Source organism: Schistocerca serialis, chromosome 2 (genome assembly GCF_023864345.2).
Source record: "Schistocerca serialis cubense isolate TAMUIC-IGC-003099 chromosome 2, iqSchSeri2.2, whole genome shotgun sequence".
Lineage (NCBI taxonomy): Eukaryota > Metazoa > Arthropoda > Insecta > Orthoptera > Acrididae > Schistocerca > Schistocerca serialis.
In genome coordinates this window covers 998,679,565-998,705,993 of record NC_064639.1, presented here as the reverse complement: position 1 = coordinate 998,705,993, position 26,429 = coordinate 998,679,565, and the positions used below count along the sequence as shown (strand labels likewise).

Here is a 26,429-nt window from a genome sequence, read left to right as displayed (position 1 = left end):
TTCCATCTATGCGTCCAATAAGCCACGGGAGTAAATCACAGGCCCTTCCGCGAGAACAGTCTCCCTTCCCCCAACCCCCCTCCCCTTCCCCGCAGCAGGAAGGCACAATAACCCTCTTATAAATTACCCTCCGGGACGACGCAGATATTTCACGCTCACTAATGTGTCCGTTGTCTCCTCGGCGCCTAAAGTTTTCTAAATGGCCAGCGAGGTCGTGCAAATTTGGGAGAGTGATGATCGGGTCCCGCCGGAAGTTGGGCGGGTCGCGGCCTCGTTAAGAACGGCGGCGGCGGCGACGCGCGATCGGCGCCCGACGCCCCTCGGAATGTTGCGCGAGGCGGCGTCAATAGCTGCAGCGACGCCTAACTCCATCGTTCGCCGCCAGCCGGCGCTGCCGCCGCCGCCGCCGCCGCCACCGCGCCTCCGCTGTGGCCGCCCCGGGCCGCACCCCCTCCCCTCCCCCTCCTATCCGCGGTAATTGAGTTAGCGCTGATTACCGCCAGGGAAGTTAGTTGACAGGGGTAGGGAAGGGAAGAGGAGGCATGCCTTCAACGGCGGCAAAAGAGTTTCTAAGGGGAAGGTGCGGCGCCGGGCGTCCGGCGGATTCTCGGAGGCAGTTGGAACTTTCCTTTGTGTAACCGAGGTCCCCTTGTGTACTTAAACGGAAATTTCTGCGCTTAAACGTGTAAGTGCGGACGCTCTGATCGCGAAGTTCTTCATTCGCCCCGAGGCTAGCCTTCAGTGGTACGAAGAATTACACACCGTCTCAGGCTGTGTCAGGCACCTTTGGTACCATTTTAACTGCGGGAGCTACAAATAATCTTCATTAATGGTAAACAATAACAACTTTGTTAATAAATAACACAATTGTCTTCAACGTTAATACATAATTTTAACCTTAACTCAGCGTGTACAAACTGAAACTTCCGCTGTGGAGTGCAGTGATTAACACACTGCATCCCGATTCAGAAAACTTGTCATTCATATTTAGGATGAAGAAAGCGAAAAATAAATGATTGCCGAAAAGGTTAACTCGGCATACAGAAAATTAAAAAAAAATTACAGGAATAAAAATAGTGATAGCGGCAAATATAAGAACAATTTTAGTTGCAGAAAATAGATCTATTCTGGTATAGCGAGTTCTGGAGAAATTTAAGGAAACTGCAACGACTAAGAATCCTGGGATATGAGGAAGATCATGTTGTAATGGGAGATATACAGGGTAAAGAGCGCGTAAAGGGATAATAATATTCTTATTCTTGCTTTAGTAGATACACATAATTTTGTACATAGCTGCACGTTCAGAGACCGTGAATAGTTACAATTGATTGAAAAACAGCCCCCCGTCACTATTATTAACGAATTAACATGGTTTCAACACTGCTAGGAGTGTCTTCCTCAGAATTTAAATCAAAGAATGGTGACCATGTTATAGAATATAGACCATTCTTTGATTTGAATTCTGAGGAAGACACTCCTAGCAGTCAAAGAATGGTGACCATGTTATAGAATATAGACCATTCTTTGATTTAAATTCTGGGGAAGACACTCCTAGCAGTGTTGAAACCCGGTTAATTCGTTAAAAATAGTGACCGAGGGCTGTTTTTCTTTCAATTGTTGTTAGTAGATACATCTGTAATTGTCATCTGCACCTGGAGATGTTATATAGTTCTCTAAAATAGTATGGGAGACTATTCCAGTGTCATATGCCAAGTATTGAGAAGGACTCTGAGGAAGCTACCGAACTATAAAGTAGGTCAGGACTTTCCTCCGATGGAAGCGGGTGTTCTTGCCATGTTGTTCATATAAGAGCCTTAATTTAGAGGAGAGAAATGAGGAACAGTGTTCATTGATAAGACCGTTGACAGGACGGCGGGTATGGGAAATTCTGCGCTTTTCCGCACGCATTAAAGATAGCTGTGCACACGATTATGAAATACTATCAAATTGTCGATAAAAGATATAACGAGCACAGGCATTTACAATTAGTTCCGTCTGACGTGATCTTTCCTCAAAAAGGTCTTGTAGAATACAATAGCTGAGATCAGTGATTGGAAGTATAAGCGCACAAATTTATTTCTTTTTTTTTTTTTTTTTTTTTTTTTTGGTGGAGAGGGAAGCGCTTTTTTACATTTTTGTACGACATGGAGAGATGTTGATACCTTCTTGCAGCTTGCAGCCCAGTGTTCAGTCCAGTTTAGATTTTCATCTATTATTAAATACACGTTTTCATGTTTGTAATTACAGACCTTTAGGTTTTGTACCACACCATGTACAAAATGAGGGAAAAGCTATTATATTTTGTACCATGTGGCAGAAGGAGGAACAGGTGGCACAACGCTAATAATTAGGGAACTAAACTTGTTACAGTAGTATGGGAGAAGCTAACTCATTTCCCCAGTTCATGTGAAACGTAATTGGAATGGTCCACTCCGTGACTTTTGCGGTGGGACAGTGGATACGTTGAGTGGTTAAACAAGATTTTAAATCAAACACATTTTGTTAAGAAATAAAACAGTTTCTGTTTTCACATATATTAAAATACATCCTACCTTTTACCGTGTGCCACAAAATACTCAAAAATTATTAAAATAAAGAGAAGTTATTCTTACGTCCTATTCAGGTTGTAACTTGCACAGAAGTGACGACCGAAGACAGAGGACGACCGAAGAAAGGCAGAAATACTGAATTCAGTGTTCCGAAACTGTTTCACTGCGGAAAATCGTAACACGGTCCCTGACTTCAGCCGTCGCACGGACGCCAAAATGGAAAATATTGAAATAAACGATATCGGAATTGAAAAACAACTGCTATCACTTAGTAGCGGAAAAGCATCCGGACCAGACGAGATACCCTTAAGATTCTACAGTGATTATGCTAAAGAACTTGCCCCCTTTCTATCAGCAATTTATCGTAGATCGCTGGAAGAACGTAAAGTACCTAGCGACTGGAAGAAAGCGCAGGTCGTTCCCATTTTCAAGAAGGGTCATAAATCAGATGCGAATAATTATAGGCCTATTTCGCTTTCGTCAATCTGTTGTAGAATAATGGAACATGTTTTGTGTTCTCGTATTATGACGTTCTTAGATAATACAAATCTCCTTCATCATAACCAACATGGATTCCGCAAACAGAGATCATGTGAAACTCAGCTCGCCCTATTTGCCCAAGAAATTCACAGTGCCGTAGACACTGGCGAGCAGATTGATGCCGTATTCCTGGACTTCAGGAAGGCATTTGATACGGTTCCGCACTCTCACATTTTACAGCATCAAGTCTATTGAAATGTAAGTGAAAGAGGAAACATTCACGGCGATGAAAACAAATGACAGAAGTGATCAGATGTTGCTCAGTGTATCGGTAGGGGTATAGTCCTTTGACCAAGCGGCGAATGTGAATGTAGGACACGAAGACACCACTGCAACCACAAACTTTCGTACAATGTTTATTGACGCTTCATTGTTTTATATCTGAGATATAAAGCCCGCAAAAACCAACAATGAGGTGCTTTTATGGTTCCGTACCTGAATCGGTAGAAATGGAAGCCTCATATCACTTTGTTGTCAGTCTGTTTGACTGTCTGTTAAGATGCTCCTTTTGATCAGGAACGCGTAGATGAATCAAACTGAGATTTACGTCAAATACCAAGGTCTACAGTCCTTCAGCGGTGTAAAAACTTCAAGCTTCTAAGTCAGTGCACTTAAATGTTACTGCCATTTGTTAATATATTTTGATAATCGCAATTCCATCCGTCAAAACATGTGTATGACCTATCTACATAAATGTTTAAGTTCTTACAGATCACTGAGCGCGAGAGTGGTAGTAGCACTTGAACGGGCGTCATTCGCTGCCGCCTTCCCCTTCCGGACAACCCTGTCACTCATATTCGAGAGGAAGGAGACCTTGAATGATCATGGAAATAATAAGGAGTGTATGGCTCGAAACAGCGAGTCCTAAATTAATCAGAGGCAATAAAAACTTTCCAAAACAGTTAAAAAAGACTACTAGGAAAGAGATGCATATATATTATACGAACATTGTATAATAGGCCATTGTTTTGCAAAGGGGCGGTGGCTTGATATCTAGGTGACTGGGGGGTGGCGGGGGGCGGGGTAGGACAGGGAGGGGGGAAGGTGGCAGCACCTGTTGATTCATTTCAAAATCGAGCAACTGAGTGCTACGGGGAGCCAGTCAACTAAAGTCGGTGAGCAGGATCTCACTCTTCATTGCGAATGGGCCCTAGGTGCTCCATGCTATCCGCTGACTACAGGATGAGTAAAGCTTCCGTGAAATTGCCGTAGCAGGCTTAAATGTCTAGGCATTCAGCCGCCATTTGATTACCTGTTTCAGTATTTCTAGGTTGCGTTTATGATTGTAAATTTGTTAAAATCATATATCAGTAAAAGTTTATTGTGCCTCACGGTAAGAAAGTGCTTCTTAATTGTGATTAAGATACTCCACTTGCAAATATACGAGGCCTGTTCAGAAAGTAAGCTCCGATTGATTGCCAAATTGAAACCACAGTGAACATCAGAAATGTAACAATTAGCTACACCTTTCAGCTACTTCTCTACGTAGTCGCCGTTCTGACTTAGACTTTTGTCATAGTGTTGTACCAACTTTTCAATAGCCTCATCATAGAAGGCAGCCGCCAGTGCTTTCCGCCAATTCTCCACGCTGGCCTACACCTCGTTGTCTGTGTCAAAATGTTGTCTTCAAAGACAGCGGTTCATGTGACCAGAGATGAAACTCAGGGGGAGACAATTGCGGACTGTATTGTGGGTAATCTCACATTTCCATTTGAAAACGATGCAGGAGCATCTTCATTGCCCCTGCAGAATGCGGCTGAGAATTGTCTTGAAGAAGAAACAGCACGACAGTTATGTAATGTTAGCTGCATAGCTTCAGGCGAAATTTCTCACCAGGCCCTCGTACTTGGCGGCAGACACTATTTTCTAGACATCTTTACGCACTCACTGCGAGCTCAGAAATGAGAAGAGCGACGTGATGCTAACTGGGGTTATACTAGAGACACTACCGAACACATCTGTGCAAAGCTTTATCGGATTTTCATAGTCGTTTCCATTTCGCGACCGATCGGAGCTTACTTTCTGAACGCCCCTCGTATGTTGTTAGGTTCATTCTCTGCTCTGATTTACAAGGAACCCCTTGAGTACGAGGTCGCAAGTTCAGTCTTTATTAAATCTCAGTTGAAAGTGCTGTGCTAACGATTACGCCAGCAAAATATTTGCTGCTAATCACTCACCATGTGCATCAGGCAGGTGAAAGAAAATGAGTATCCGGAAGGTGCAGAAATCAGCCTTCCATATAATATACTTCACAAAACATACATCGTCGTCATGCAAGAAACGTGCAAAGCAAACAAACTAAATTGCGCCATGAACACCGAATGAAAAATGGCCCACCCCAGTGATCACAAAGGTCTGCACCACCACGATCGAAGGCGAACTACGTGGTAGTTACAATCGATGCAGGACGTTAAATTGGAGCTTAAATTGGTGTAACTGGGTGATGAGAACTGGTGGAATTTCATGGCATGCAAGCTAATACTGAACACTTTGCCGTGGAGCTTATCGTGAAACTGGCTACCCATTGAGGCTTAACTGCAGACCGTACAGTAATACGTTTTATAGAAATGGAAAAAGCAAGCATCCAGAAGCGGAAATTGTCCACTGGTACCACGTGGTATCAATTGCACGTCATACACTTTTCAGAAAGGAGCATGATTTTTATAAGCAGCAAAAGCAAGTTATTTTGACCAGGTATTGGCCAAAAGCAGTGTTCATGCCACAGTTGTTCAATTACGCCCATTTTCCCGTTCTTGCTTGATGTGACGTAAGCACTCCCTACCTCCCTTACGAGATCACGCACACAAGAAAATATCGCAAGGGGCCGAGCACCCTCAAATTCCTGCAGCACAATAAATAACTTTTCAGCCAGTTTACCTTCCAGATTAACAGACGGCATATTTGTATATGAATGCCTCAAGGTACTGATTCAACTCTGGTTCAAATGGCTCTGAGCGCTATGGGACTTAACAGCTGTGGTCATCAGTCCCCTAGAACTTAGAACTACTTAAACCTAACCAACCTAAGGACATCACACACATCAATGTCCGAGGCAGGATTCGAACCTGCGACCGTAGCAGTCGCACGGTTCCGGACTACGCGCCTAGAACCGGGAGACCACCGCGGCCGGCGATTCAACTCTCTTGGCACCTCTCATTACCTGGGTTCTTTTCATATACATTTCCTGTTAAAATCGGTCGGAGTTGAAAACAAATTCCTTACTGAATGATGGTATAAGTTTATTTATCTCTTCTACAAATTCTCGGACCGATTCCGCAGTTTGCTGTGTATCGTCAAATTGACGATTTGTATGAAGTTTTGTTACCTTACTTCCGCCAGTTCTGTAGCAATATTTGAAGTTAGACGACCATCCACTGCTTCCCTTGAAAACACTGTAACCTACGTCACTCGCAATTTTATCTCCATAATGTATAAATCGCTATCATGCACATAATGCGAATTGTATCGAGCACCCTTGAAACGCGCAAACATCAGTTTTTGCAACAAATGTACCTTGTCCTCCCTAGATTATCTGTCGTTTTTTATTAACCACACGGTCATACTGCGGCCGACCTATTTGAAATCTGTTCATTATGTTTAGTACCCGCTCCTCGAACAAAGATTGTCCTTTACTACGATTCACTGGAGACGGGATTTGTGGCTCCCTGTCCGGCAATGATGGTGAACTACATGGCTCGATACCTTTTCAACATCGCTTTGTAACACCTCCGATTTATGTATCCCGCTCGACCGGGATCTGAATAGCAGCCCAAATAAATATTAATTAATGTGACCGTGTACCTAATGGGGCTGGCAATCGGATTTGACTGCTACGGAGTTGTTACATTCCATTTTGTCCTTCTCAGATGCAGTAATAATGAAATGTCCGGTGACAAGAAGAAACGCCAACACAGCTTCACTAATCAAGAAATCTCAAAAACACAAGAAGGAAGGAAGGATAAACGCCAATGGTGGAGGAGTATTTATAGCAGTAAAGAATTCAATAATATCCAGTGAAGTTATTAGCGAATGCGAAAGTGAAATAATCTGGGTTAAGTTAAGTATCAAAGGTGGGTCAGATATGATAGTCGGATGCTTCTATAGACCACCTGCATCAGCAATCGTAGTAGTTGAGCGCCTCAGAGAGAACCTGCAGAATGTCGTGAAGAAGTTTCGTGATCATACTATTGTAATAGGGGGAGACTTCAATCTACCAGGTATAGAATGGGATAGTCACACAATCAGAACTGGAGCCAGGGACAGAGACTCTTGTGACATTATCCTGACTGCCTTGTCCGAGAATTACTTCGAGCAGATAGTTAGAGAACCAACTCGTGAAGCTAACGTTTTAGACCTCATAGCAACAAATAGACCGGAACTTTTCGACTCCGTGAATGTAGAAGAGGGTATCAGTGATCATAAGTCAGTGGTTGCATCAATGACTACAAGTGTAATAAGAAATGCCAAGAAAGGAAGGAAAATATATTTGCTTAACAAGAGTGATAGGGCACAAATCGCAGAATATCTGAGTGACCACCATCAAACGTTCATTTCTGAGGAAGAGGATGTGGAACAAAAATGGAAAAAATTCTGAAACATCGTCCAGTACGCCTTAGATAAGTTCGTACCGACTAAGGTCCAAAGCGAGGGGAAAGATCCACCGTGGTATAACAATCATGTACGAAAGGTACTACGGAAACAAAGAAAGCTTCATCATAGGTTTAAGAGTAGTCGAATCATAGCTGATAAGGAAAAGCTGAACGAAGCGAAAAAGAGCGTAAAGAGAGCAATGAGAGAAGCATTCAACGAATTCGAACATAAAACATTGGCAAACAATCTAAACAAGAACCCTAAAAAGTTTTGGTCATATGTAAAATCGGTAAGCGGATCTAAATCCTCTATTCAGTCACTCGTTGACCACGATGGAACCGAAACAGAGGACGACCGAAGAAAGGCAGAAATACTGAATTCAGTGTTCCGAAACTGTTTCACTGCGGAAAATCGTAACACGGTCCCTGACTTCAGCCGTCGCACGGACGCCAAAATGGAAAATATTGAAATAAACGATATCGGAATTGAAAAACAACTGCTATCACTTAGTAGCGGAAAAGCATCCGGACCAGACGAGATACCCTTAAGATTCTACAGTGATTATGCTAAAGAACTTGCCCCCTTTCTATCAGCAATTTATCGTAGATCGCTGGAAGAACGTAAAGTACCTAGCGACTGGAAGAAAGCGCAGGTCGTTCCCATTTTCAAGAAGGGTCATAAATCAGATGCGAATAATTATAGGCCTATTTCGCTTTCGTCAATCTGTTGTAGAATAATGGAACATGTTTTGTGTTCTCGTATTATGACGTTCTTAGATAATACAAATCTCCTTCATCATAACCAACATGGATTCCGCAAACAGAGATCATGTGAAACTCAGCTCGCCCTATTTGCCCAAGAAATTCACAGTGCCGTAGACACTGGCGAGCAGATTGATGCCGTATTCCTGGACTTCAGGAAGGCATTTGATACGGTTCCGCACTTACGTTTAGTGAAAAAAATACGAGCTTACGGAATATCGGACCAGGTTTGTGATTGGATTCAGGACTTCCTAGAAGAAAGAACACAACATGTCATTCTTAACGGTTCAAAATCTGCAGATGTAGAGGTAATTTCGGGAGTACCGCAGGGAAGCGTGATAGGACCTTTATTGTTTACAATATACATAAATGACTTAGTTGACAACATCGGTAGCTCCGTGAGGCTATTTGCAGATGACACGGTTGTCTACAAGAAAGTAGCAACATCAGAAGACTCGTACGTACTCCAGGAGGACCTGCAGAGGATTAATGCATGGTGCGACAGCTGGCAGCTTTCCCTAAACGTAGATAAATGTAATATAATGCGCATACATAGGGGCAGAAATCCATTCCAGTACGATTATGCCATAGGTGGTAAATCATTGGAAGCGGTAACGACCGTAAAATACTTAGGAGTTACTATCCGGAGCGATCTGAAGTGGAATGATCACATAAAACAAATAGTGGGAAAAGCAGGCGCCAGGTTGAGATTCATAGGAAGAATTCTAAGAAAATGTGACTCATCGACGAAAGAAGTAGCTTACAAAACGCTTGTTCGTCCGATTCTTGAGTATTGCTCATCAGTATGGGACCCTTACCAGCTTGGATTAATAGAAGAGATAGACATGATCCAGCGAAAAGCAGCGCGATTCGTCATGGGGACATTTAGTCAGCGCGAGAGCGTTACGGAGATGCTGAACAAGCTCCAGTGGCGGACACTTCAAGAAAGGCGTTACGCAATACGGAGAGGTTTATTATCGAAATTACGAGAGAGCACATTCCGGGAAGAGATGGGCAACATATTACTACCGCCCACATATATCTCGCGTAATGATCACAACGAAAAGATCCGAGAAATTAGAGCAAATACGGAGACTTACAAGCAGTCGTTCTTTCCACGCACAATTCGTGAATGGAACAGGGAAGGGGGGATCAGATAGTGGTACAATAAGTACCCTCCGCCACACACCGTAAGGTGGCTCGCGGAGTATAGATGTAGATGTAGATGTAGATTTGGACTCAGTGTACGCTGTGCTTTATGAAAGGAGTTGTTTCCGTCAGCGATAAACTGATATTGCGTTCATATCCCGTAAAATTATCATTAGATATAATGGTACTGTATCCTTACTCAATAGTACTCCGTGATCCAACCAGTGATTATAAGCTCCACCTGGTTTCGAAAATTTCGGTGTTCAAAGTGCTTATAAATACGTTGGTACAAACGCGTACCAAACAGGGTTGAACATAGTCATCGTAGGAGGAGTATGTGTAAGAGGATGAAGTATAATTACAACCTTTGTGGCAGATTGTAAGCTTCCGACGCTGAGCGCTTTGTCTCATGGTCAGTTTATGTGTCCGAAACTTAAAATGGGAGGGTAGTCCACCGACATCTTTACAGCGCCAGAAATACTGCTCTCCATCGCCATCTGGACTTACATGTGCTGGACCAATACCATCTTCTAGTACTTCTCCATTTATTTAGCAGTGCTTCTCGTATCAATTTCAGTGCAGCACTTTGGGATTTCAGTTGATTGTAATATACATTTAGAATCTGATAGTATCAACAGTTTTTGGGTCCTCAGTGGCGGCTAAATTTGAGAGCTTCTCGAATTTCTGTTGCTTCCGCTGTGAAAATTGAACGGTTTTGGGAACACATGAAATATGCGTAGCGATAAAAAGTAAGCCGTTGAAGTATACTGATATCGAGAGTAATCAGTATAAACAAGAGCAAAGTGGTTAACAAACGGCGATGCTTTCCAAGCACAGAACTGTCTTTTGAGTTTCTTTTGAGGGAAAACCAGAGAGTCGCAGATGTTCACAGGTCCGTGCAGAGTGTCTACGAAGACCTGGCAGTGAACAAAAGCACCGTGAGTCGTTGGCCGATGTATCTGTGATCATCGCTGCAAAGTCAAGCAATCCTATCCGATCTGCAGCGTGCCGGCCAACCGCACACAGATGTAACTTCTGAAGCACGAACCATTCTCACTCGGCGTGAGCGACGGATCACACTGAAACACCGCGCTGCACAAATAGATGTTTCTGTTATTAGTGCTGACGTATTTATCCACCAGTTGTATTCAAAAGCGTATGCCCGCTGTATACCTCGCCGCTTACCAAAAGACCATAAAAAGCAACAAAGAGCTATCTGTATGGAACTGCTTGCACATTACGACGCTGATCGTGACAATATTTTGCCGAACATCAGTCACAGGCGATGAAACATGAGTTTATCACTCTCAACAGGAAACAAAAGGGCAATCAATGGAGTGCCTATCCACAGGTCCCCCTCATCGTCGACAGGTACCGTAGCGGACCATGGGTGTCACAATCCTTGTCCAGGACCGTTGACGGGTGCTGCAGCCGGTAAAGTTATGGTGACGATCCTCTGGCAAGCTTTCGAGATTATTTTGTTCGATGTCCTCCTTCATGGTGCAACGATTAACTCTGAAGTGTATTGCTGTATTGTCAGGAAGTTGAAGAAACAACTTCACCGCGTTCGTCGTCACAAAAAATGTAAACAAACTCCTCCTTGTCCATGACAACGCCGTGCTTCACACAGAAGTGTCCACCCGAGAGGAGCCCACAAAACTTCATTCAATCTCGCTCCTTCCGATTTCCAACTGTTTGGCCCAACGAATGATGCACTCCGCGGGAAGCAGTGCGTGGATTGTGGGGTGATTACTGATGTAGCAAGACGTGGGCTCCTACGTCGTCCAGTAGGGTGGTACCACGCGCGCAATACAGTCCCTCACAGTAACTGGCGTAAGTCCGTCTTACTGAAACGATAATATGTTGAAAAATACAGTTTTGTGACAAAAAGAGTGGAGAATAATGTGGCGTATTGGAATGCTGAATAAATCCAACCTTCTTGCACAAAAAAAATGTTTCATTTCTTACTGAATACCCCTCGTAGATGAGCAACATTTTCCTGTAAGGCTCCCAATTAACTGAAGCGCTGCCCCTACATCCGACCTTAAATTTTCATCTCATTTCATGCCGCTTTGCAACGTCACACCTATATATTTAATCAGCATGACTGCCTGTATTCGAGCATTATAGGATATGAAACTTCCTGGCAGATTAAAACAGTTTCTTCTACTCATCTGCATTAACTTAATTGTCGCTCATTCATCTCAAGCTGCAGTTCATCATAATTTTACTACAAGTGGCGATAACCATAGGCAGATATCAAGGCTCTTTGTATATAGTTCGTCACATCACCCGCCACAGCCTGAAGTCGTGGAAAGGGCATTTGTAGGCACAACTGATGATACACGAGAGCAACTGCCTGTCGCTGCTCACCGCACTCACAAGATGATAATGATGATGAAGATTTACCCCATTCGTGGAGACTGTCTGCATATCTTCCATAGCCCGTGCGGATTGATTCAAGGCAGTCTAAGTCATCAAAGGCTGCTCGAATACAGGGCGTTTCTCCTTGTTGCATGGCAGTTACTGGCATTGTGGGGGATAGTTTTTGTTTCCAACAACGCTGCTATTCATTCATGGCACTGAATTAATTTTGAGTAAGAATACTGGCTGTGGTGAGCATGGAATATCTTTATTTTAACCTTTTTTTTATTCACAGGGATTACACCGTTCAATACTGGATGGTCGAGGTTACCAACAGTCTTCTGGTACTCACCTAGTAGAGTACACTGCCGTCTGATTTCAGAAGGTAGAGTGTGTTTCAAGATGGGTAACCAGTTTGTAGGAACTTACCAAATGGTTCAAATGGCTCTAAGCACTAACATCCGAGGTCATCAGTCCCCTAGACTTAGAACTACTTATACCTAACTAACCTAAGGACATTACACACATCCATGCCCGAGGCATGATTCGAACTTGAGACCGTAGCAGCAGCGCGGTTCCAAACGGAAGCGCCTAGAACCGCTCGGCTACAGCGGCCGGCGGGAACCTACCGTATTGACCAATTAACAGTGAGCATGGATTCGTGAAGTTGCACACGATCTTTTTCACATATGAATTATGAAGAAAGAAAGGCGCACAGTGCTCTACTGTTGGGTATACCAATCCAAGTGCTGCTACTCGAAGAGTGTCTGGTGATGATCTGCAAATAGTGTCACAGAGTTTACGGAGAACGTTATTTCCGCTTTTTAACTTATGAGATGTTCGTGGCAAGTGATCCTTAAATGATACTGTCCTGCACAACGTGACGCCAAGGTGTTTTGCATGCATGTTTTGACATCACGAATTTTTAGTGAAAGTTGGAGAATTAACAATATTTTGTCATCAATGACATACCTAAGAATATTGCTTGTCATCAGTTGAAAGGAGGGACCACCTAATCCCTGTACATCTAGAACTACGTTTACATCTACTTGAGTACTCTGCAATTCACATTTAAGTGCCTGACAGAGGGTTCATCGAACCGCCTTGAAACCATTTCTCTACCGGTCCACAATCAACGGCACGCTGTAAAAACAAGAAGTTATGTATTTCCGTGTCAGCTCTGATTTCTCTTATTTTATGATGATAATCATTTCTCTGTACGTAGGTGGGTGCCAATAGAATATTTTCGCAATCTGAGGAGAAATTTGGTGATTGAAATTTCATGAGAAGTTCGAAAAACCCTTGGCGTAATATCGGACAGGACAGTTTCATTTAAGAATCATTTGACACGAAGATCTGATAAAGAGAAGCTACACTCTCCATAAACTGTATGGCGTTATTTGCACATTGTCAGCAGACACTCTTCGAGTATCAGCACTCTGGTATATCCAACAGCGTAGCACTGTGTGCCTGTTTTTCTTAATAATTCATATGCGAAAAGGATAGTGTACAAGTTCGCGAATAATTGTTAACTGATCAATATGATATATTCCCACATTCTGGTTACATTTCCTGAAATACACTACTGGAAATGGAAAAAAGAACACATTGACACCGGTGTGTCAGACCCACCATACTTGCTCCAGACACTGCAAGAGGGCTGTACAAGCAATGATCACACGCACGGCACAGCGGACACACCAGGAACCGCGGTGTTGGCCGTCGAATGGCGCTAGCTGCGCAGCATTTGTGCACCGCCGCCGTCAGTGTCAGCCAGTTTGCCGTGGCATACGGAGCTCCATCGCAGTCTTTAACACTGGTAGCATGCCGCGACAGCGTGGACGTGAACCATATGTGCAGTTGACGGACGTTGAGCGAGGGCGTATAGTGGGCATGCGGGAGGCCGGGTGGACGTACCGCCGAATTGCTCAACACGTGGGGCGTGAGGTCTCCACAGTACATCGATGTTGTCGCCAGTGGTCGGCGAAAGGTGCACGTGTCCGTCGACCTGGGACCGGACCGCAGCGACGCACGGATGCACGCCAAGACCGTAGGATCCTACGCAGTGCCGTAGGGGACCGCACCGCCACTTCCCAGCAAATTAGGGACACTGTTGCTCCTGGGGTATCGGCGAGGACCATTCGCAACCGTCTCCATGAAGCTGGGCTACGGTCCCGCACACCGTTAGGCCGTCTTCCGCTCACGCCCCAACATCGTGCAGCCCGCCTCCAGTGGTGTCGCGACAGGCGTGAATGGAGGGACGAATGGAGACGTGTCGTCTTCAGCGATGAGAGTCGCTTCTGCCTTGGTGCCAATGATGGTCGTATGCGTGTTTGGCGCCAAGCAGGTGAGCGCCACAATCAGGACTGCATACGACCGACGCACACAGGGCCAACACCCGGCATCATGGTGTGGGGAGCGATCTCCTACACTGGCCGTACACCACTGGTGATCGTCGAGGGGACACTGAATAGTGCACGGTACATCCAAACCGTCATCGAACCCATCGTTCTACCATTCCTAGACCGGCTAGGGAACTTGCTGTTCCAACAGGACAATGCACGTCCGCATGTATCCCGTGCCACCCAACGTGCTCTAGAAGGTGTAAGTCAACTACCCTGGCCAGCAAGATCTCCGGATCTGTCCCCCATTGAGCATGTTTGGGACTGGATGAAGCGTCGTCTCACGCGGTCTGCACGTCCAGCACGAACGCTGGTCCAACTGAGGCGCCAGGTGGAAATGGCATGGCAAGCCGTTCCACAGGACTACATCCAGCATCTCTACGATCGTCTCCATGGGAGAATAGCAGCCTGCATTGCTGCGAAAGGTGGATATACACTGTACTAGTGCCGACATTGTGCATGCTCTGTTGCCTGTGTCTATATGCCTGTGGTTCTGTCGGTGTGATCATGTGATGTATCTGACCCCAGGAATGTGTCAATAAAGTTTCCCCTTCCTGGGACAATGAATTCACGGTGTTCTTATTTCAATTTCCAGGAGTGTACATTCCACCTTCTGATTTCAGACGGCACTGTGCTCTACTAGGAAATGAAAAACGCCTTTGTTTTAACGATAGCCAACCCAATTCACGTATCACGTCCGTGGCACTATCTTCGTTATTTTGCAGTAGTATAAAATGAGCTACCCTTCGTTCGTCACACACCCGATGTGGTTCCGACACCGCACAGCAATAAGCCAGAAGAGCAGCTGAACTACAGAAAAATTCTCACTTGAAATCGTTAGGTCTCTGGATGACTGTCGGCAGGTTAGTGCGTAGACGGAAGTGTCTAAAGCTGTAGCTTCTGTGGTAGGCGGCAGAGTAGCCTTGCGTCCAAAACAGCTTGTGTTCTTTGTCTATAAAGGAGTGTATACAAATTCCTAAAAATTGGGATTCGTCTAACTTCCGCGAACGCCCCGACGCGCCACCGAGGACTTCCATGAACGCAGAGTTCCCGGAAACGCAGAGCGTAATGCAACTGGCGGGAGGCGCCGTCCACTTAGTCGAGGTGCGACTCGCACGCGCCAAACAGCCGACGTGGGAGGCGCCGCCCCCGCCTCCTCCAACGCCCCCGCCGCCCTTTGTGGCAGCGCCGCGTCGACCATGGCGAGCGGAAAGCGCCGGCAGACAGCTCAGCGCGGCCCTAATTGCTTGCCGGCCGTGACGTCTGGGGGGCGGCGCGGTGCGACACGTCTGGACAATGGGCGACGCAGCCTGTGCGGCGCAGGGGTGGGCGCCGAGACCGTAGCTGGCCCGCCGTCACAGGACGCGGTGGTCAGGGCGGGGCGGCACAAAGCGCAGCCAGCAGCGCCCACGTGCTGTGGGCCTCCATTGTGTGTCCACTGGCTTTCAGCTCACTCTAAATTATCCTAGACGCGCGGTCGAAGTTGTTTAAAGCTATGGGGGGGGGGGGGGGGGGGAGGGGCGGCTTTCAATAAATACTGCAACACATTTTCTTTCTTCTTAAAGTAGGGTGGGTTCATTTAGAAATCCAATACACAATATTTTCCCAATCTTTTCACTACAGGACCCTATTTTTCAACACGATGATTGCGACCACTTGACACCATCTCATTCGGTTGCCCTGTGTGACCCCGTGGTCACTCTACCGGTCGACTTTGGAGCCAGTGTCTTGTTACATCAATAAATCGTCCACGTACTGATACCAATAGTGTGCATTCCTTCATTGCGCCTGTAGTGGGACGCGAAATTGAAGCGTCACCCATCGACCAGTGTCAGCCCAGTTTGCAGGTGAATATAAGTTTAATTCAGTGTTTTGTCTATGTATTTTGTAATATTCGTAATGGTTGTGAATTATCTAAAGTTTTGTATTTATTTTTATGTTTCGTGTACGGAGAGGGCGGCGCAACGAACGGAGACAGCATCTTCACTGCCGGGACCAGAGAGAAAATTGCTGACCACTATACGTCGCGGGTCGACAGCCAAAGAGCAACAGAAGATCCTGAAACCGAGTTGTTGCGTCGTGCTTCTAAAAACTGAAAAAATAAAAATTTGAAATGTTTCTACAACAATGACGTCATAGAAACTTTAATCATGTTGTAAATGTTCAGTCCTATCTTGTGAAGGCTCATGTTCACGTCTATATGTAGTATACATGAAGATAATAAACTAGTGTATACTACACAAGTTTAAATACGTGTTCCGAGAATTTATTTTTGAAGAATTATGTTAAGGAAGAAGTATTACTGATTTATTTGACAAGATTATTAATTTTTGACAACGTTCATCGCGAGTTTGAGTCTTGAATGTTTATTCAATGCGGTTTTAATATTTATTAAAGCAGATAACTTGCATTAGTATAATTTCTGGGAAGAAACAAACGATATCTAAATTGAAAAAAGTTTGCGCAAACCAATTGGACTGAGTGACGTATTCGACGCATACGACTTAAAGGATGATGTTTTAATTACAGTTTCGTTCAAGAACCATTCAGAAACAACTTTAAAAAGAGTTTAAATAATTTTGAAGTGTTTTGTAAATGACGTTGGTGACGAAGTCTGCACATGGTCATATGTCAAAAGAAAATTATTTATACAAAACTTACGTCGTTACACTGCACGCCAAGCATGTGGAACTCGGAAGTTGCGTTGTCCGGGCTGTAGGATAGATGAGTTCGTTTGCGTTATTGTGGCTACTAATACGCTGACATCCTTTATTCAATTTTCGGAGGGTAGCACAATACACTTCCGAGTTGGTCGTTGCCCCATGAGGGAGGACATCAAGCAGAACATCCCCTTCAGAGTACCAGAAGATCGTTGCTATGACTTTCGCGGCTGAGGGTGTGACGCCACTCCATGGAGAGCCGTTTCGTTTCCGGCTCGAAGTTATGAGCCCACGTTTCATCGCTTTTGACGATATTTGACAAAACACTTTCACGGTCAACCTGTTAAGGTGAAAGCAATTCCGCACAAACGGTGCTTCGTTGCTCTTTGTGGTCTTCTATTAGGCGGCGAGGAACCCAGTCGGCAAACAGTTTGAGTTCCCCAGGCTTTGGACAAGTGTGTCAGCGTCTAACAACCCTACCACGACAAAGCTCAAAAATTAATTATGATTGTAGTGTTGCTCACGCTGCTAAATATTGCATTTTTGGGCAACAACGAAGTTATTTGTGTGGCAGGTGTCATTAGAGCACAGTTAATAAAGTCATTTCATGAAATAATGGATAAACTAGGCAGTCATCTTTTCGTGTTTCCAACGCTGGTCTTGTTGTGAACTCATGGTTCAATCGTCGAAAATCTAGGTAGTGATGATTCCAAGCTCGGATACAAAGAGGCCTGGGTGTTATTTGCGATATTCAAAAGTTTTATAGATGTGTTTCATAAACCATTCTTGAAGATTAAACTTTTGCAAGTTAGCACAATGGCGATGTAAAAAAGTAATCAGCACTCCGAATTTAAGTTACACTCCTTTTTTATTATTTTTGTTGCAACATCACTTCACAATATAAAACATACTTGAAAATATCTTCCTCACTGTTAAAGTCCACATTTCATAAACTGACTACAATTTGCGTCTTTTCAACATAACGACTTGACTATCCAATAACCACTTACGAACCCAAAAATCAGAGCTGCAGAGTTACAAGTACGTCAAAGATCACAGTGACAAAAGAAAGAATACAAATAAGAATAATATCATTACAATATAAATTTATCGATGTATCAAAGTACCTCTACATTAATGAAATCAAATCTGAATGTTGTCACAGAAATATGTAACACAGTAGAATATTGCTGGAATCGAGAGGTTGAGGTGACGTGCCCTAATGGTTACGTAATTCATGTACCATTACAAGCGCTACCAATACAGACGCCCAATTGAATTGCGAGGTGTCTGATTCCGATCTGTCAATCACTCGAATGAGAGTGTCCGCACGTTCCAACGTTGCAGGAGTCACAGCTGTGTACGACCTCCCGCCTCGCGGTTTATCGGGCAGGATTGCGTATCCACGTTACGGTGACGACAGACGCCTTGCCCAATGACTCATCGTTGTTTTTGAGCCTTGCTGTGGCTCGCGTTGGTGCTGTTTGGAGGTTTCCCCCTCTGTTGGAGGACAGACGGAATCGTTTAGTTGGCATGGTGACTGGCGCCACTCGGTTTCGCAAGCGTTGCCTGTCCGCTAGTGGCAACATCGGCGATTATCGATATGTAGTACCCATTGTCCCATCTCTGGGGCGACGTCGTTGTGTTTCGGGGTTTTGTAAGTGTGCCAGATTGGTTAGGGACCGAGGAGGAGCCTCCATACAGTGTGTGCAACACGCCGGGACTTCTGGCGGCGCGCATGGACTGCCGGATGAAAGGGCTGTGGTCACGAGGGTGCACGACCTCGTCGTTAACCTGATCCAGCTAGCTTAAGATGAGTAAATTTCAGTCCAAGTAGAGAAACCTCCACCTTTGTGATATCTCTCCACTCTCCAGTGACTTGGGTTCGTGTTGCCGCTCGTAGTGTCGCCGAGGCTTAGAGCTGCGAGTGGAGTGCTTCGGGAAGGCGGATGTGATTAGCTTTTCTCGACTTCTTATTACTATTTACCGCGTTCAACTTGTTACAATTTGTTAAGTGCAACCGGCGGTGATTTTTCTTGTCTCGTGGCAGCTATCTCCCCAGTTACCTGATCTGGAGGCCGGTTGATAATTCCTCTACTCTGGTGGTAATGATTCCTTTATCGTTCCGAGGGTTTTAAACTCAGTATTCTGGAGGTAGTGCAGTCCGCCCCATCCTGCTTTGCGTGTTGATCCATCGTTGCATTTGGTTTATCAGACGTCAAGTAGCTACAGCAGGATTAACATTAGTCATTCGTGAGACTGCCACTAGTCTGGGTTACCATCTTGTGATGGGAATGCAACTCTTGGCTGCCTATCGCATCGCTCGCGAAAGTGTTTGTTGCTGGACCTTCTCAGTATTACATTCCTGGAGCACCGTCTGGAACAGTTGCTTGTTTTTTTAATTAACTTTTGCTATCTTTTCAAAAATTTTTGTATTATTGCCTTTCCTGGTGTGTAAGGCCTTACCCAGTGATCACAGTGACTCGTATTTAAAAACACTATCTGTATTTTCTAAATTGTAATGCGCTGAAAACACTATTATTTACACAGCTGTTTATTCCTTCATTAATAACGTGTGGTATTTTTTTATTTGTTATGAGTCCGGATTTACTGTTTTAAAAATAAATATGTCGAACTGTAAAAGGCAATCAATAGTGACTGATTACGACCCCGACCACAATCGTAACCGAATCCTGCCTTCCTTTGACCATCAGGTTACAGTTTTGTTTACTGCCACGTCTCCGTAGATATTTTACAAACGCCTATGAATATGCTCCGATTATTCACCCAAGGAAACTAAGTGACAGCTATCTGCTCGGAATACACCTCCGTTACAGACGCCAATTTGAAGTCTACTTATAGCGACTCTCCCAATCGTAACTTCATAACATTATAGAGGCTGAAGCGTAAATATACCATGGCGTCCCAAAGTAAAGTCCGCATTTTTTCAACCGAAATTGGCCTAGAACATAGTGTGTTGTGTTGCTTATTGAATGCCTTTCGTATACAGGATGAACCTGAACCACAGCTTTAAAAATTCGGAATTTATTCAGAGACATATTCCGTGTAGTTTAGTACAACGCAAAGAAGTTCTCTTTTCGCCCGTTGCACTACAGTGGTTATGTGAAGAAAGACATTTCATTACATACTGCCCTTGTATGTTCCTGCTCCTTTACATTAGTTTAGTACCGCTATTTCCTTTACACTCTCGCCACAGCTTGCTAATTTAAGAATTAAATAAGGTCCTGTTGTAAGTCAACTGATAACTGCGGAATATAAAATAAACAAATTAACTCGTACCTAAGAGGGACGCTATTGAGTTTTACTACCCACATATGAATGAAGTAAGTGCTGTGGTTTTGTCTACAAAGAACCCCTCAAGTGCGAGATCGCAAACGGCCAGTGATGTTTACGGCATTCGACGCCCCACTTATTGTCCACCATGCAGTCGCAATACTGGCTTCAAATAGCAACAGGGGGCGGGACTGGACGTTCCGAATGTTGAGCACAGCATGAGGCTACGGAGCGTAGTTGAACTACACTACCGGTCATTAAAATTACTACACCACGAAGATGATGTACTACAGACGCGAAATTTAACCGACAGGGAGAAGATGCTGTGATATGCAAATGATTAGCTTTTCAGAGCATTCACACAAGATTGGCGCCGGTGGCGACACCTACAACGTGCTGACATGAGGAAAGTTTCCAACCGATTTATCATACACAAACAGCAGTTGACCGACGTTGCCTGGTGAAACGTTGTTGTGATGCCTCGTGTAAGGAGGAGAAATGCTTACCGTTTCCTACTTTGATAAAGGTCGGATTTTAGCCTATCGCGATTGCGGTTTACCGTATCGCGACATTGCTGCTCGCGTTGGTCGAGATCCAGTGACTGTCAGCAGAATATGGAATCGGTGGGCTCTGGAGGGTAATACGGAACGCCGTGCTGGATCCCAACGGCCTCGTATGACTAGCAGTCGAGATGAAAGGCATCTTATCCACATGGCTGTAACGGATCGTGCAGCCACGTCTCGATCCCTGAATCAACAGATGCGGACGTTTGCAAGACAACAACCATCTGCACCAACAGTTCGACGACGTTTGCAGCAGCATGGATATCAGCTCGGAGACCATGGCTGTGGTACCCTTGACGCTGGATCACAGACAGGAACACCTGCGATGGTGTACTCAATTACGAACCTGGGTGCACGAATGGCAAAACGTCATTTTTTCGAATGAATCCAGGTTCTTTTCATAGCATCATGATGGTCGCACCCGTGTTTGGCGACATCGTGGCGAACGCACATTGGAAGCGTGTATTCGTCATCCCCATACTGGCGTATCACCTGGCGTGATGGTATGGGGTGCCATTGATCAAACGTCTCGGTCACCTCTTGTTCGCAATGACGGCACTTTGTACAGTGGACGTTACATTTCAAATGTGTTACGACACGTGGCTCTATCCTTCATTCGATCCCTGCGAAACCATACATTTCAGTACGATAAAGCTCGACCGCATGTTGCAGGTCCTATACGGGCCTTTCTGGATACAGAAATTTTCGACTGCTGCCTCTCTCCCCAGTTGAAAACATGTGGTGAATGGTGGCCGAGCAACTGGCTTGTCACAACACGCCAGTCACTACTGTTGATGAACTGTGGTATCGTGTTGAAGCTGCATGGGCAGCTGTACCTGTACACGCCATCCAAGCTCTGTTTGACTCAATGCCCAGGCGTATCAAGGCCGTTCTGGGTACTGATTTCTCAGGATCTATGCACCCAAATTGCGTGAAAATGTAATCACATGTCAGTTCTAGAATAATATATTTGTCCAACGAATATCCATTTATCATCTGCATTTCTTCTTGGTGTGGCAATTTTAATGGTCAGCAGTGTACTTCTCCACGAGTAACTCGCTACAGTGCTGGTGATATTGATCCAGAGCAGAACAATGGCGCCGATAAACAAAGCCAATATTGCATTATGTCTAAGACAATATAGGCCGTAGTTGTTATTTGGTCAGTAGGGAACCTAAGGAATTTCGCAGAGAGAGAAAGAACTGACACTTGAAATATTAGCTTTTCTGGAAGACGAGTAAGTGGAAAGCGAGGTGTCGTACACGCACGACTGAGCGGGTTGTATACATGACGAGTTTAATGAGGACGATGAGTGCTTCACAAGTGAAAGCTGTAAGGGGTCCGTAGGCCCTTACTATAAGTTTGCACTCGGCACAGGTCGACAGGGAAAACAATCGATAGTGTCGGGTTGCGAGGGCGAGTGTGAGTGGAGTCAGTTCCCAGGTTACGGGCCGAGCCGTGTGGAAGCCTGTTGCTATAGTGCAAGGCTGTACCGACAAAGGGAGTGGCCATCGCCGCGGTTTGACCCCTTTGTGTTAGAATAATACGGGAAAGTGAAGAAGTATAACTACGATAGTGATCAGTGATATTTCTGTGCCGATATTTTTGGTTTCGCGCCGGCATCATTTGGATTGCAGTGTTGGATTGCAGTGTTGGATTGCAGTGATTGAATTTGCGTGTGACAATAATGAATAGCGAGGAAGCCTGTGCTGCGATTAGCCGTAATTAAATATGTATGACGAAGGCAGTGGCTGTCTCCTTCCTTCTTGTGTTTTTGAGATGAATATAGGTTCTTGATTAGTCAAGCTGTGTTGGCGTTTCTTCTTGTCACCGGACATTTCATTATTACAGCATCTGAGAAGGACAAAATGGAATGTAACAACTCCGTAGCAGTCAAATCCGATTGCCAGCCCCATTAGGTAAACGGTCCCAATAATTAATATTTATTTGGGCTGCTATTCAGATCCCGGTCGAGCGGGATACATAAATCGGAGGTGTTACACCCTTGGCTTACCGTGAAAGGACTAGTGCAATTTTCGGACGAATAGTAAGAACAATAGGTAAGTTTATCTTGCTTAACGTGAGAAAATATTTTTTTCCAATTTTGGATCGAGACAGAGCATAAACTTTAAAATCGCGACAAGAGTCAGTGCATTTTTGAACAATACAAAGTAATAATACCTTACGATTGTGTATAAACTGTTTTTTCTTGCCATATTAGATAACAATAAAAGTGTCAATAAACTGTGTTATAATGTGCAAATGCGTAAATCCGCGCGAAAAACTGTGAAAAGGGGACACTAAAGAAAGACACGTGTGAACATTACTATAGCAAAACGAACTAAGAATTCGTCACGAAAGCCTTTAAGAAGTGTTTAGTGGTAGTATTTTGACTGAAATTGCTTTTTGAATAGTGAAAATCGGACAGCTTCATGTGGACCCACAAACTGTTATGCAGACGACAATTTATTGTGGCGACGCAATTGTTGAGTGACGTCACGCAGACCCGTGTAGCAGCTGCGCCAAAGAGCTTCGATCTGCGAGGTGATTTCACATGTCATCCCAACTACCTATGCAAGGAGTAGGTCAAGTACAGACGCACTACACCGACGGTCTGCAGCGCGACTTCGAGACAACGAGCGCCGACCCGGCATCTAGCGGCCGAACTACAAACTACGCCCGCCTGCAGCGCCACGGAGCGGCCGACGGACAACTACGACGACTCGCCACAGATCTTCAGCGCGACTTCACGCGGCTCTGGCAGCAGTACAGCGCCACGCCCACTTCAAACGTCAAAACATCACGTCTTGTGGTAATGTCAGTTGGTGAGTGAAGACGACTGGTTGGCATAACATTAAATTGTAGTGTGCAGTCTTCGCGGTAAATAAACAATTGTAAACGGAATTTTACATTAGGAAAAGTGCCCAATTACAGTAATTTCCGAAAAGTTTGCGAAACATACTCTGAAATATAGCATACTTATTTATGCATACTGCATTGTCTAAATGGTAATTATACAAATATGCTTAATGTTTTTGGGGCTTTTACATTTATAGATTTTATGAGTGGTGTGATTTATCTTGTTTAGAACATTTTACATAAGCTGTGTATGTGAGAATTGATATTTGAAGCTATTAGGTTTTGAGAGTTGTTATATTCAGTATTCATACATAGTGTATCAATTTTGGGATTAACTGAAAATACTGCAGGTACTGTTTGATTAGTTTCGTGATAATTAGGAGTGTTTTGGGTTACTAGAAGTTATTTTATATTACTTGCCTGTGCATTAAAAATAAACCAAACATGTCTACTGAAGATAAGCAGGTTTGTGAGGCAGTAGTTGAAAGGAAAGGGATAGGACAGGAAGACAGAGATGATTCAGGAATCAGTGTTATGGATTGTCATTAGATAGACCATTAGCACATTCAACTAGTTATCCCGAGACACCGGGACAAACGACGAGAAATAAGCCAGTTTCAGAGGATGCAGATATACGATCGATGTTGGCAGCCTTGCTAAAAGAAACTAGAGAGAGGGAAGAAAAGTTCCACAAATCAGTAGAGAAAAGTTTACAAGAAAATAACGCATCATTAGAGAAAGGTCTCAGAGAATCATTAAAGGAAGATTTACGAGAATCATTAGAGAAGGGCTTACAAGAAACAAGAGAATCACTAGTGGGTTTACAAGAAACTAACACATCATTAGAGAAAGGTTTACAAGAGATCAAAACATCGAAAATGAAGATGGTATGTAATCTGAAGAAGGAAATGCAGGAGTTAGAAGAACGACTGAAGATAGACATCAACGAGAGAGAGAGTAAACTACAGAAGAATATAGACCAAGTCCAGGGAGACGTGGAGAAGATGGAAGGAAAGTTAACAAAAAAGATAGAAGACGATATTGAAGAAATGAAAGCCGAATTGGGAGAAAGAATCAACGAAGTGGAAACAAATTGCAATCATCCAATCGCCGAGGTGACGCAGAAGCAGAAACAATGCAATGATGCGGTTAAGGGGATAGGAGATAGGCAAAACCAACTGGCTGTCAATCTGAGAAATGCTATAGCCGTGCAACGAGAAGAGGATAACAAGAGGGTTGCAGTGGAGGTCAGGCAATCACAACAGGGAGTGTAGCAATTAGAGAGCAAGACAGAAGAAATTGATAAACGAATTAGCAATGCCACTTTAACTGTTAGGGAAGGTAAGGTCGTTACCTTGATGAGCAGTGATAATCGGTACGTCCAAAATAATACAGGGCAGAAATTTAGACCGGAAGGAGGGTTGCACCCAATGATATTTATGAAATGGTTAAAAGGAGTTTTCCCAGCTCATCTTAAAGACTCGGACAAGATTCGATTTGCAATAGATAGAATGGAAGGTGAGGCCTTTACTTGGGGAGTCAGGAAGAAGGAAGGGACTACTAGTTATGATCAGTTTGAAGAGGAATTCTTCAAGAAATACTGGTCCAAAAGTCATCAGTGTGCAGCAATTGAGGACCTACTCCACCGCAAGTCACTTAGTACATGGAGAGGAACGTTGAGAGAGTTTGCCGAACATTTGTGGGAATTAACGAGATCTTGGAACAACCCCTGAGTGATGACATAATGATATCAGCGATAAAAAGAAGAATGAGCCGGAGAATGCAAGAAACTGTATCCGGGAGCCTAATTAAAGGTAGGGAGGCCTTGATGGAAATACTGGAACAGTTGGAATCTGTTCGATCACAGGAACACAATCAAGCTAATGATCAAAACCGAGGGGGAAGTAATGACCCAAGGAATCATTTTGGTAATTCGTCTAATTATAGAGGAAGAGGTGGTGGCCATAGGTACAGGAACCATGGTGGTGAATGGCAATGGAGAAATGATTGGAGAAGGAGTGAAGAACCAAGAGATCATGAGAGAGGATGGGATAGGCGAATGAAGAGGCGGAGAGACCAGAAAACTGAATGACACTCCAGATGAGGTCCGGTTAGGAGTGAGAACTACAAGGACCAGAGTAAACCTACTAAGACACGACAATGGTGGAGATCTGAGAGAAGATCTACTGGAGGAAAGAAGTAGGATTCCCAAAGAACCCATGATAAGGATCAAGCTATGTGGACTGAATATCGAGGCATTAGTCGATACAGGAAGTGAAGCATGTGCAGTATCCAAGAGGTTATATGAACAGGTACTAAAAGCAAACATTAGCTTGCCTAGTTTCCCGGTGAGTGGAGTGAGAATTGCGAATGCGTTGGGTGCAAGGAGTAAACCTATTAAAGAACAAGTGTTGATTACCTTCGAGATAGAGGGAGAAGAATACGAAGCAACATTTTTTGTGGTGGCTGGATTGAACACATCAATTATTTTAGGGGTAGATTGGTTGAATGAAGTTGATGCAGTAGTGAGTTTTGATGAAGGTACTATCAAGGTCAAAGGAAGAAAGGGAGAAGAGAAGAGATTAAAGTTTGCTGAGGGGAGCGCAATCGAAGAAGAGGAGGAATTCAGAAGGATAAATTTGTGTCATGAAGAGGAACCCACCATGGGATACGGGGAAGAGGAACTAGAAGAATAAGT

The 26,429-nt window shown here is 44.3% G+C and overlaps 1 protein-coding gene across 1 annotated transcript; it reads left to right on the top strand.

The window, feature by feature from the left end:
• Nucleotides 1–199: 199 nt before the first annotated feature.
• Nucleotides 200–15,824, top strand: LOC126456584 (potassium/sodium hyperpolarization-activated cyclic nucleotide-gated channel 2-like). The gene is made up of 2 exons (XM_050092329.1): nt 200–474; nt 15,455–15,824. Exons 1-2 carry the CDS (start codon nt 200–202, stop codon nt 15,822–15,824), a joined length of 645 nt encoding a protein of 214 aa, XP_049948286.1.
• The last annotated feature ends 10,605 nt before the right edge of the window (nt 15,825–26,429 follow it).